This window comes from Hemiscyllium ocellatum, chromosome 18, assembly GCF_020745735.1.
Source record: "Hemiscyllium ocellatum isolate sHemOce1 chromosome 18, sHemOce1.pat.X.cur, whole genome shotgun sequence".
In the NCBI taxonomy this organism is placed as follows: Eukaryota; Metazoa; Chordata; class Chondrichthyes; order Orectolobiformes; family Hemiscylliidae; genus Hemiscyllium; species Hemiscyllium ocellatum.
The window spans coordinates 77362975-77376225 of record NC_083418.1 but is presented as its reverse complement, the minus strand read 5'-3'; the positions used below and the strand labels follow the sequence as shown (position 1 = coordinate 77376225).

The window sequence follows — 13251 nt, the reverse complement described above, 5'->3', positions numbered from 1 at the left end:
CTTTCAGTTTAGTATCTACTACAAAAGTGAGTGAGTTTGTCATAGCCAATCAGGGTACCATAAAATAGATTGGCATCCTTTCCTATTGCATACATTACAATCAACTTGACAAAAATTATGTTATAAATGACCCCATAACTTTGACTTAATAAAGAATTGAAAAGTATGTGAGCACATCCCAGCCAACAGTGGTCCAAGCATTCTCCAGCTCTGAATTTGAAGTTTGAGGGGAGATCAGAAATGAAATGCAAAGGCTACCATGCCCATGGGTCAAGTTTTCTTCCGTCCTGCCAAGATAGAAGCATCGAAAATAGAAACAAGGCTAGGCTATTAAAGCCTGCTCTGCCATTCAATATGATCATGGCTGATCATCCAACTCAGTCTCCTGTTCCCACTTTCTCCCCTTTGATCTCTTCAGCCCTAAACTCTATGTCTATAACCCAGTACAATTAGAGCAGCGTCCTGTCAAAAGTACCTGACTCCTTTGGGCTGTCATCTTGCCTGGATTGAAATACATGGATTAATTTCTGAAGACAGAATTTTTAGCTTTGAATTAAAAAAAAAGATTTTAGATCAGTGAGGGAATCAAGGGTTCTTGGGATCAGGCAAGAAGATGGAGTTGATGATTATTGGCTCAGACACGGTCTCATTTAAATGTCAGAGAAGACTTGATGGGCCGAATGGCCTACTTTGTTCCACCATGTTAAGGTCCAAAAGCAAAATACTAAACATGCTGGAGATCTGAAATAAGAACAGAGCACGCTGGAGAAACTCAGCAGGTCTGGCTGCATCTGTGGTGAGAGAAAAACAGGGTTAACGTTTTGATTCCAGTGTGACTCTTCTTCAGTTCCATATTTTTCCAAACGTGAATAAATCCTATCCGTCAGAATCTTTCCAATAATTTTCCTACCATTAATATAAAGCTCACTGGCCTGCAATTTCCAGATTATCCCTGTTACCCTTCCTAAACAAAGGAACAATATTGGCTATTCTCTAGTCACCTGGAACCTCTCTTGTGACTAGAGAAAGTACAAAGATTTTGAACAAGATCCCAACAATTTCCTCACCTGCCTCCCTCAGCATTCTGGGATATATTCCATCTGATTCTGGGAACCTCTACCCTAATGCTTCTTTAAACGCCCAATACCTCCTCCCTTTTAATTTTGACATGCCCTAGATTTCAATATACATCTTCTGAGATTCACCACTCACTTTGTCCCTCTCCTTTATGAATACTCCCTCACCTACTTGCCCCACTCCATGCATAAATTCCAACCTTAGTCCTTGAGTGGACCCACCCTTCCTGTAGCTACCCTCTTGCTCCTAGTATCTGTATAAAACACCTTCAGATTTTCCTCAATTCTATCCACCAATGATACTTTCTGGCCTCTTTTAGCCATCCTATTTCTTTGTTTACATTCTTTCCCACTATCTTTATAATCTTAAAGGGCTCTGCCTGTCTTCAATTTCCTCAATCTTATGTATGCCTCCATTTCCCTTTTATCTGTATAATCCCTTTAGATAAGTGAGTGTAAAACAAGATAATACATGGCTTGGAAAGGATGGACGCTAGGAAATTGTTTCTGTTAGGCGAGGAGACTAGGACCCGTGGACACAGCCTTAGAATTAGAGAGGGTCAATTCAGAACAGAAATGCGGAGACATTTCTTCAGCCAGAGAGTGGTGGGCCTGTGGAATTCATTGCCGCAGAGTGCAGTGGAGGCCGGGACGCTAAATGTCTTCAAGACAGAGATTGATAGATTCTTGTTGTCTCGAGGAATTAAGGGCTACGGGGAGAACGCTGGTAAGTGGAGTTGAAATGCCCATCAGCCATGATTGAATGGCAGAGTGGACTTGATGGGCCGAATGGCCTTACTTCCACTCCTATGTCTTATGGTCTTATGGTCTTAACATGGCAAGTGATGACTAACTACATTCAGGCCAATTCCGTTGTCCAGAGGTGATGACTATTGCCTTAGGAAAAGAAAATGAACAACTCTGCCAGGACAGCTCTTATTTATACAAAATTACTAACTGTCACTATTGTGAACTCTTCATGTTCAGTCTTTTACTTTCTCTCCGTCTTCCCATGGGAGTTTCACTGAGAAGAAGTATTCACTTCTGAGACATTGCAGAGGTTTGTTAGAGAAACGATGGTGGATGTATTTGTGATGCTTTGCACTGGTTTCTCCATTTGTGAGGCTGGGGGCATGGATGCACAATGAAAAAAGTATGGCCTGACCAGGAGATAGGTTGGGTGGCCACACAATTTATAGAATCCTAAATTGTTATAGCACAGAGGAAAGCCATTTAGTCCATTGAGCCTAAGTGGTGTGCAAACTAAGATTTACTGCATTTTGTTGGATATGGTAAGAGTCCTTGGAATCTCTGAAGAAGTGCCTTGAGTTGAGCAGTCTTTTCAGTTAGCCAAGGCAGTTGTTTCAGTGGTTCATTAGTCAAGAGTGTGGTGCTGGAAAAACACAGCCAGTCAGGCAACATCCAAGGAACAGGAGAATCAACGTTTCAGGCATAAGCCCTTCAACAAGAATGAGGCTTATGGGCCAAGGGGCTGAGAGATAAATGGGAGAAGGGGTGGGGCTGGGGGCGGGGGGAAGGTAGCTAGGAGTGCAATAGGTAGATGAAGGTGGGAGTGAAGGTGATAGGCCCAGAGGGGAGGATGGAGCAGATAGTTGGGAAGGAAGATGGACAGATAGGACAATTCAAGAGGGTGGTCCTGAGTTGAGAGGTTGGGACTGGGATAAGGTAGGGAGAGTGGAAATGGGGAAACTGGTGAAATCAACATTGATCAGTGTGGTTGAAGTGTTCCAAGATGGAAGATGAGGTATCAGGTGGTCAGGATTTGGTGATGGAGGAGGCCCAGGACCTGCATGTCCTTGGTGGAATGGGAGGGGGAGTTGAAGTGTTCAACCATAGGGCGGTGGTATTGGTTGGTGCGGGTGTCCCAGAGATGTTCTCTGAAATGATCCGCAAGGTGGCATCCTGTCTCCCAATGTAGAGGAGATCATATCCTGTGCAACGGATGCAGTAAATGATCTGTGTGGCAGTACAGATAAGTTTCTGTTGGATGTGGAAGGATGTGGACTAATGGTTCATTAGTCTCATTCTCCAATAGATCCTCTGAAGCCCCTTGTAGGAGCAATTCAAGGTAGACACCACATCTAATCACCATAACATAGAAAGTGTGACCAGTGAATCAGGAAGCTTTGGCTGATTGCATTGTAGGATATTTTGTATAATGCCTGTCAAGGCACTGAGTGCTCAGTGCCAGTGTTTATCACGTAGGGATGTATCATCTTGTTTCTGTGTTCCCCTGCTGTGTGGGGATGGTCACAAGCACAAGGAGCAATTCTTCAATCATCACGGCCATCACTAGTGTATCTCCAATCCTGTTCCTGAAATTATTTCACTGAATAAATGGAGACATTTCACTAGACAGTATTCATTCAACCATTTTGAAATGACTTGGGGGTTGGTTAGCTGAATCTCTAGTTTGTGATGCAGAGGTTCAATTCCTGCACTGACTACCATGAAGGAATCTCTTTATCTTCTCCCCTGACCTGAAGTGTAGAGACCCTCAGTTACACCATCACCAATTGTCTCTCTCTAATGAAAGAGCTGCTCTCTGTGAACATGGCAACTTTACCTGTACCTTTAAAATGATTCACAGGGGGATCACACCATAAATTAGTTCTGATATTCCCAGAGTTGTACAAAATATTGAGTGCCCCAATTTCCATGACTTTCAAGCCAGAGTTGATTGAAAACACAAATGAGGCTTCTGTACTGAATTTAAATTATTATTTATAGTAGGTAATTTGATTATCGCTACAAGTAAACAGAAGTAAACCATTGGCATTTAATACAACTTACTAAAAACTCTAATCCCCAGGAAAGGTAACCAATTTCCTTCCAGTTTAAACTAGTTTTGTTTTACTGCAGAAAACAGGCAGCTTCTTCAGAGAAGAAAACCAACATACCATTCTGTATCTTCCTCTCTGTGTCTGTGTCTTGCTTCTAGTTCTAACCTGCTTGGTTAGCTGAGAACCAATTATCTTCACTTGTAAATAACTTCTTGGTTCCTGTTCACCTGCACATTGCAGGAACCATCAGCCACAAAAACAAAATTCACAATAGGTATCAAATTCCTCTGTGAAATTATGCAGCCATCCTGGTAAATCCTGGCTACTTTTGAAAATAGTGCTTTCTCCTTGCAGTCTTCAGTTTTTAAAAACACAAATAATAAGACATAGTTCTTAACATCTAAAACCTGTGTGTGGTTTTGACAAAACATCACAAAGTAGGTAGAAATATCATTTCCCTGGAGTTGGCAAGAGAAGTGGTGAGAACAGTAAATAATTGGGCAAGTTGACTTTTTAATTCTAGCTCCCTCATCAATTGAGTTCTCTGTGAGCAGGGATTGTGTGGATCCACCAGCAGTCTTAAGGGGCCAGTGGGTGGTCACATGCTACCCAGTGGGACAGAAGGTTGGATATTTTTCCAACTGAGAAACCAGGGTGACCTGGGGTGGGGGAAGGAGAGTAGTCCTCTCTCATTTGAGGGCAGTCAGAAGCACTGATGGCCTCTTACTCCTCCAACACCCCATCTTTCCATGATCCCACCCTGCAACAAGAAGATAAAAGAAGACTTTGCTTCATGCTGCTGGATCTCCCAATAATCAAGCACTGCACCAGTGGACTTAAGGGCCCAGAAATTACGGGGCTTTTGATTGGCTGGCCAGTTTGTGTCAAGGCCCATGTTAGGGTGAGAAGTTCACCTAATCGCTGCCCATCATCTGTTCACGAGCTGCTTGGTACACAATGCAGTGAGTTCTCTCACCAGGGAGAGTGGCCTCTCAGTCTCCATCTCAGATTTACACGCACGAATGAAAATGGCAAAATTAGGCCCAGTGCTTTTTGCGTCACTTAATGATGAGTTTCACAATCCTGTTCACATTTAGCTGAGTCCATATTGCCACATCAATTGTTTCCTGGGCAAGTATTTCTGCTTCTGTCATACAAAGAGCTAGGCTAGTAAACATTATTCCTTCAAACTGGAAAGGCAGAGATTCTATCTGCTCCTGCAATTATTCTGCCACCTCCAAATGGACCCCACCATCAGGGATATATTCCCCCCCCCCCCCCACCCCTTTCCGCCTTCTGCAAAGACCGTTCCCTCCGTGACTACCTGGTCAGGTCCACGACTCCCAACAACCCACCCTCCCATCCTGGCACCTTCACCTGCCACCGCAGGAACATAGAACATAGAAGGCCTAAAACACGGAGCCCGCGTTTAAATAAGGGGAGAGAAAAAAAAACCTTACCCAAGTAACCTAGCGCGCCTTCCGGGTCTGCTACCGCTTTTTTAAAGGAAAACTCTAAACTTTTAACTATTAAATAAACGACCAAACTTACCCACCAGCCGTCGCGAAGTCTTCCGAGAGACTGAGGCCTAAAACTCGGAGCCCGCGTTTAAATAAGGGGAGAGAGAAAAAAACCTTACCCAAGTAACCTAGCGCGCCTTCCGGGTCTGCTACCGCTTTTTTAAAGGAAAACTCTAAACTTTTAACCATTAAATAAACGACCAAACTTACCCACCAGCCGTCGCGAAGTCTTCCGAGAGACTGAGGCCTAAAACTCGGAGCCCGCGTTTAAATAAGGGGAGAGAAAAAAAAACCTTACCCAAGTAACCTAGCGCGCCTTCCGGGTCTGCTACCGCTTTTTTAAAGGAAAACTCTAAACTTTTAACTATTAAATAAACGACCAAACTTACCCACCAGCTGTCGCGAAGTCTTCCGAGAGACTGAGAGAGGAATTGCAAAACCTGCGCCCACACCTCCTCCCTCACCTCCATCCAAGGCCCCAAAGGAGCCTTTCACATCCATCAAAGTTTTACCTGCGCATCCACCAATGTAATTTACTATATCCGTTGCTCCCAATGCGTCTCCTCTACATTGGGGAGACTGGGCACCTCCTAGCAGAGCGCTTTAGGGAACATCTCTGAGACACCCGCACCAATCAACCACACCGCCGTGTGGCACAGCATTTCAACTCCCCCTCCCACTCAGCTGAGGACATGGAGGTCCTGGGCCTCCTTCGTCGCTGCTCCCTCACCACCCGACGCCTGGAGGAAGAACACCTCATCTTCCGCCTTGGAAATTTCAACACCAGGGCATCAATGTGGACTTCACAGTTTCCTCATTTCCCCTTCCCCCACCTCATCCCAGCTCCAAACTTCCAGTTCAGCACTGTCCCCATGAATTATCTTTCCTGCCTATCTTCCTTTTCACCTATCCACTCCACCCTCCTCCCTGACCTATCACCTTCACCCCCTTCCCCACTCACCTATTATGCTCTATGCTACTTTCTCCCCACCCCCACCCTCCTCTCATTTATCTCTCCACCCTTCAGGCACTCTGCCTGTATTCCTGATGAAGGGCTTTTGCCTGAAACTTCTATTTATGCTCCTTGGATGCTGCCTGAACTGCTGTGCTTTTCCAGCACCACTCTAATCTAAACTCTGGTTTCCAGCATCTGCAGCCCTTGTTTTTACCCTGGAAAAAAGGTGGAATAGTTCACAAATTTAAATAGAGTATTTTAGCATGCGATATCCTGATGATACTTGAAATATCTTGAAGATAAGCATATCCATAAGAAAAATTTAAAAATCACACAACAGGCGGTTGTGAAGGGGCGTCACTCCGAAAGCTAGCGTGCTTCCATTTAAACCTGTTGGTCTGTAACCTGCCGTTGTGTGACTTTTAACTTTGTACACCCCAGTCCAACACCGGCATCTCCAAATCATCAGAAAAAGGGACAACAGTAGACCATTTGCCCTTCAAACCTCCTCCACCACTAAATAAGATCATAGCTGATCAGATTTTAACATTCCTGCGAACCCTGAAGAACTTTTCATTGTCTGAGTAATCAAGAATCCAACTCCCTCTGTCTCAGCAATATTGAAAGATTCTGTACTCACTGCCTTCTGAAGAAGAGAATTCCAAAAACTCACGACCCTCAGAGAAAAAGAAATGTTTATTCACCTTTCTCTTAAATAGGCGATCCCCTTATTTTTCTCCCACAAGAGGAAACATCGTTTCGACATCCACCCAGTCAACTCCCCTCAGGATCTGATATATTTCAATTCAGTCACCTCTGACTCTTCTAAACTCCAGAGGATACAAGCCTAGCCTGTTCAGCCTTTCCTCCAAGGTATTTCTTTGTCACATCCATCAAATGTACATTTCAACAAGCAACTTCATAACCTGTAACCTGAAGTAAAGTATCACTATCAACACCTGTCAACAGCTAAGCAGTTTAAAAAGAGAGTTGAAAAACAGTATTACCTGAATAATAAACATCGTCTGAAGCTTGGAGCAACTTTTAAGTATGAGAGAACAGAACCAAAGGAGATAAATTTGTTGTATTCAACTTTGCTAATTGCAATGTTTAATTCAAATCCCAGGAATCATAAAACATTGAGTGGAGTTTTGAAAGGAACCCAAATGGAAAACTGAAGTGAAAAATATGTTGTGGGTAATTTGATAGCTGACTAAACTAATTTGGAAAATTAAAGTTACCTTGGAATCTCATCATTATGAAACTGACTTCTAATGTCTTGGGTTCTGTTTTCAATTCTGCCACATGTAATATTATAACCCATTTATGATTCACTTTCTGTTTGATAGCTGAAGCCTTTACATGCAAGAAACGTATTGTCAGATATTGATATTAATCATCCTATCTTGTTTTGTCTAGTTCTTACAATCATTACGGTTGACTCCTGTGTTCCACTTAAATCCTACACTTGTTTTGACTATTTGTCAATCTACACGCATTTCTTTGAGCTATCTGTCCATCTTGTGCAATGTGTCATCTCCTTCCAAAATGGAATCACACTTTATCAACTGTCTTTCCCCTTTTGTTCATTTTTTGCACATTCTCTTCATACACTTTCTTGCTTCCTCGAGTCCTGTATTTTGTCCCTCATTTGAGTGACTTTCTCATGCTGTGTTGTTTCTCATTCTGCCTTTTTGAAAGTCTGACCTTTGTTCACCCAAGTATTGTTCGATCCTCACAGCTCAGAGCAGCCTTTAATCTCCAAATGTTGCCAAAGAAATATGTTCTACACTGTCTCGATTAAGTAATTAAACAAAAAGTAAAAGCTGATCTTTAAAATGCTATTTATCTTCATATTTCAACAGTGATCAATAAATTAGGCCTTGTTGATTAACATGAAAGTTAGATTTGCAAATATACTAAAATATGTGTTTCTCAAGTCAATTAGCGTTATGTGCTACATTTATTTAAATCTTTTGCTTCAAGCACCACTATATGTAAAAAAAACGATTTGATCATTCACATGTTGCTATTTGTGAGAATTGATTGTGTGTGCATTGATTGCTGCATTTCCTGCAATAACAATAGTGACAAAACTTCAAAAGTAATTACTTTGTGCAATTCTGAGGTTGTGCAAAGCACTATATAAACATAGTCCTTTTAGACAAAAGAGATATTGGTTCAAAACTAAAAATTGACCTTGCTTTAATTTGTTTCATTGATAAAACTCCCATCCTTGTAAAAATTGCAATGATCCTGTACCAGTCAATATTCCACAGATTAAAACAAAACTCATAAAGTTTGCAACAGACGAAGTTGATTACTTAAATGAGAAAACTTTAAAAAATTATATTTATAGATCACTTTAACATTTGCACCTCACCATTATCTAGGTTAAATTACTTTGATGAAAAGTCTTTCAGTTCATCTATCAGCACTTCATTAAAATAATAATGGACTGAGAGGATTAGGTATTATGTTCTGTCTAGACGTCAGGCAAAACTAGCATGTCTTTGAAAAAAGTACTTAATCATTTTAACAAAGGACTGTTGGAAAATGCCAAGAGTTATATTGGCACTTCTCAGTTGAGCTGTTCTATAAACTGAATTTTTTTCTGCACTCTGTGTGCCTCCAGGTGTTTTTACGAGAGAAACAATAGCACATTGTTGCAGAAATTAAAGCTATCACTTATCTTTCTCTTTTGCGTTTTTTAAAAACAGACTGTTCGGGGTCAAGCCAAGCACTAAGCAAGCTCCTGTCACAACAACTGAAAACATGAAGAACTCCACAGTCATTTCCAATCCTCATGCCACCATGAACCAGCAGAACAGTTTGGACTCTCCTCCATCCTGTTTAGGCAGTGGAGGCAGCAGCCCACTCTACAACAAGACATCAGACATGATACAATCGCCCCTGGCCTCCAGTCCAGCATCAGTCCATTCCACAAATTCAAATGGTGCACCATGGGGCGTCAGTCAGAGCAGTTCCTCCACCATAAGTAAAGATGGTCCTGGCTATCAGTCAGTCAACAGTCTACACACCAGCTGTGAATCCATTGACATTTCTCTAAGCAGTGGGGGTGGTCTAAGTCATCACAACTCGACTAGTGGCTTGGTCCCTTCTTCCAAAGAAGATTGTCTTACTCCCTTTGTGAGGACTAACAGCATTAAGACAGCTATGTCTGAGAGGTAGGAAACACGTGATATATCTTTTTAAAACTTTATAGATTAGCAGCAGTCCTATTTTTACAAATGAATTCAATCGATGTCCTTATTAATGGGATTGTCATTCATGACAGCCTCGCAATTCATGTGGTGCTTTTAGGAAGGTGGAATGCTTGATGAATTTGCCCAATAGGTCATTTATTTACATCATCTGTCTACTTAGTGTGTCTCTTGTGTTGTTTTTTTTCCTATTTCCTATTTGATTTCCTTGGGTAAAAGTTTTATTTGCTCAATTTTTATTCACTCATTTTATAATATCTTTGAGACATGAGTTTATCTCAGCTTCCCTCATGCTTTGAAACTAAATTTAAACTTTTTTGGGTGATAGCTGTTGGACAGATTGAGGCAGTGATGATAACCCTGACTCACTGCATAGTCTTCCCTGAAAACCTGTGTCATGGAGAATTTGAGAAGGATTGCCGTTGATTGAGGATAAATTGAAAGGATTGGACTTAAAGTTTGACACAACCAGAAGATGAGAAATTTGTGGGTGTAAGCAGTGGGAGAGCATCAGGAGAAAACAATAATAAATAGACTCAATGAAGTCTCAAGGAATTAATCCTCAGGATGAAAAATTATTTCTTGTTACTGTGCCACCCAGGATGACTTGCATGCCATGAGAAATATGATGCTAAACTTAGACACTAGAGGATTCACATCAATTCAGTTTTTGGCAGGTACTATTCAATAAATGCATGCCTGAACACCAACTTCAGTGTTAACCCAATGCCAATGACATTGGGATATAAATTTGTCCTGTAAAAAGGATCAAAAAGCTTTTAAACATGGTAGTCAATTCACCATTTCCCACTTTGGGCTACAGACCAACAGCTAATTTGTACCCCATTATTTTGTGCTTGCTAGCTTATAAATCCCCTCAAGGCAAATGGTTACAAGGAGTCTGAGATTATTGCATTTTCTTAAGTGTAAATTTTGACTTGCAAATCATTCAATGCATAGTATGCTAACAGACTATCATGATCAATATAAATAAAAATCTTGCATCAATCGCATATCCATAGTGATGCATCTCCATAGCAGATATGGATGAACAAACATTCCTCAGTTGAGTGCTTTCTGTTTAGTTAGATATGTTAAGGAGTTTGAATGTCTAGTTGACTGAATCAAACCTGTAATACATCAATTGGGCAGTGATAAGTCTAAACATTTAATTGGTTCATGTTTTAAATGCTACCATATTCAGTCCAAAAAGTGGATGGGATTATCTGCTCCTGGAGTTGACAAGTGTGGAGGAAGGACGGGTCTTCATTAGACAGGATAGTGATATATCCAAACTGTACCACCTTCCCATCGCCAGTGGAATGAGAATCTTGTGGGAAGGCCCGTGGTTGACCATCCTTCCCCCTCCATCACCAGTCGATGCCCATAATTGACTGGTGAAGGATGACTTAATGTTCTTAGTCACCACTGTTGTGATTGACCCAGCTGCGGTTACCACATGGTGTCGCTGATTGCTGCTGCCCCGTGGGAGGGATAGGGCGAGATGTCCTCTCAATCAAAGGCAGTCAGTATCTCATTGAGTGATTAGACATTAGGCAGATGTATACCAGCTTGGATGGGAAGGGGGGAGGTGTGGGGTGGGGGGGAGGTGGTTGTTGCCCTGACTACGCTCACCAACACACAAACTCCACCCTCCCACTCCCACATCCCATAACTCCAGGAAACCCGAATCCCAGATAAGGCGTGAAGAAACCTTCAGCCCATCATGTCTGCACCTGCTGTCCCAATAGGTATCACTCTTTTCCCCATAACCTACACACACATTGTTTCTATTCAAATAAAGATCCATTGCCCTCTTAGCTGTCTCAGCTGAGCCTGCCTCCTCCATATTTCTAGACAGTGCATTTGAGACCCCAACCACCCATCATGTGAAAATGGGACACATCTCATCACAAGTCCCCACTGCTTCACACATCATTTACCTTCGTCCTATTTATTTATTCACCTGGGCAGTGTTCAATGTACATTCAATGGCAATTCAATAGTCCATAATTGCTCTTTGAGAAAATGGTGGTGAGCTGCCTTGTTGAACCGCCACAGTCCATGTGCAAGAGGAAGACCCACGGTCCTACACCAATCCACCATCCTGGCATTTGGAGGATGAGATGGGATGGTGTGGGGGGAGATGCTGTACCAGCAGCAGCCACAGTCTCTTCATGATGCTGTTGTGTGCAAGAGCCCTCTGATTGGCCGCAAGCTCTCACTGACCCCTCCACCCTGAAGGTCTTGATTCCGAGCAAAGGCTTTGCTGATGCCCTCACAAAATGCCTGATTGGTGTGTATCTTGGCAGAAGCAGCAACATAGCAGTCTCACCAACTCTCCCAACAGGCAGGCCAGACCCCCAGTGTGCCTCAACAACACTGCGTCACCATCAAAAAAATCATCAGATCCATTCAGTGGCCTTAACACTGATTTTACCTAATGGCTTTGTATGTGTAAAACCGACATCTTCAACAGGATTATGCACGTGTCTGAGGAATGCGTAAGACTGCTGACCTTAACTCTGATTAAAAATGTTCACACAGTATCGCTGGATCAAAATCCTGGAACTTCCTCCCTGACAGCATTGAGCATATGCTCATTATAAATGGACCACACTAATTCCAAATGGCAGCTCACCACAGCACTTGATGGGCCAAATGGCCTCCTCTTCATCATAACATTTCTGTGATTCTGCAATTCTCCAGAGCAATTGTGAATGGGCAAAAAAGTCAGCCCTGCTGTGATGCCCATGTCCCAGGAATTAAACTTAAAAATTACCCTGACTGAAAATATTTTCCTTCATACTGGTCTGTTGCTTCCTCTGCTCCTGAGATTATATTTCCACAGGGCTACCCAAACTTGTTGACTTGTTTAACTGAGCTTATTTTCCAACTTTTCTACAGCTTGAGCATTTCAGTTTACATCTGTGATAAGTAAGTGGCTGCCCATTTTTGAGCCACTAAGCCCACCCAACCTCACCTGAGTGTTACTGTACAGCAGCCCTCCATGCCCAGTGGTCATTCACCCCACTGCTGCCAGATGAGCAGCTTCATCCTACCCATCCTACTCTGCCAGATCTCAGCTCTCTGTCTTTTGCCAGTCTCTGGAGCAACTCACCTGCGTAATTACATTCCCATCTCTTGGTGGTGCCAAACTGTTGCCCAATTCCCCATATCTATCATCTCTTGGCTCTGTACATCATTGTTTATGTGCTATCATTCTTTGAACAATCCAGAATTATCATTGCATTTAACAAGTTCCAAATGAGTCACAACTTCTGTCCATTAATTACTTGTTTCTAAGTTTGCTATATTTTCCCTTTTCAGTAGTTTATAGAATTAATTTTCTGATCTGTTGTGACATTGTAGTGTTGAAATTGGAAATTTTAACTGAACCAAATGTCTAATTTTGCTGTTGGATGTAGATATAATTATTCTTGGATCTGCTAATATTGTTTATCTTTTCTCATTTCTTTCTTTCCTATGTGATAATCTATCTTTTCTTCTTTGTTCTTCCCTTCACTGCTTGGTTCCATCCATAGCCCTCTCTCTTCCCCTACTGCTAGTCCCAAATTCAACAGAAATACATTACCAAGGAAGCAAGACAGGTAATGTTAATAATCAGACAAATAGTTTGGTTGAAAATGTCTGTGGTTTCAAGGGTCATCT

At 42.1% G+C, this 13251-nt stretch overlaps 1 protein-coding gene across 7 annotated transcripts in view; it reads left to right on the top strand.

The window, feature by feature from the left end:
* The window catches only part of nav2a (neuron navigator 2a), a 590475-nt gene that overhangs the window by 452604 nt on the left and 124620 nt on the right, over positions 1-13251 (top strand). For all 7 annotated transcript variants that reach the window (XM_060839109.1, XM_060839107.1, XM_060839106.1 and 4 more), the window contains one exon: positions 9076-9543. In XM_060839109.1, the coding sequence (XP_060695092.1) occupies positions 9076-9543 (468 nt within the window). The remainder of the gene's footprint in view (positions 1-9075; positions 9544-13251) is intronic.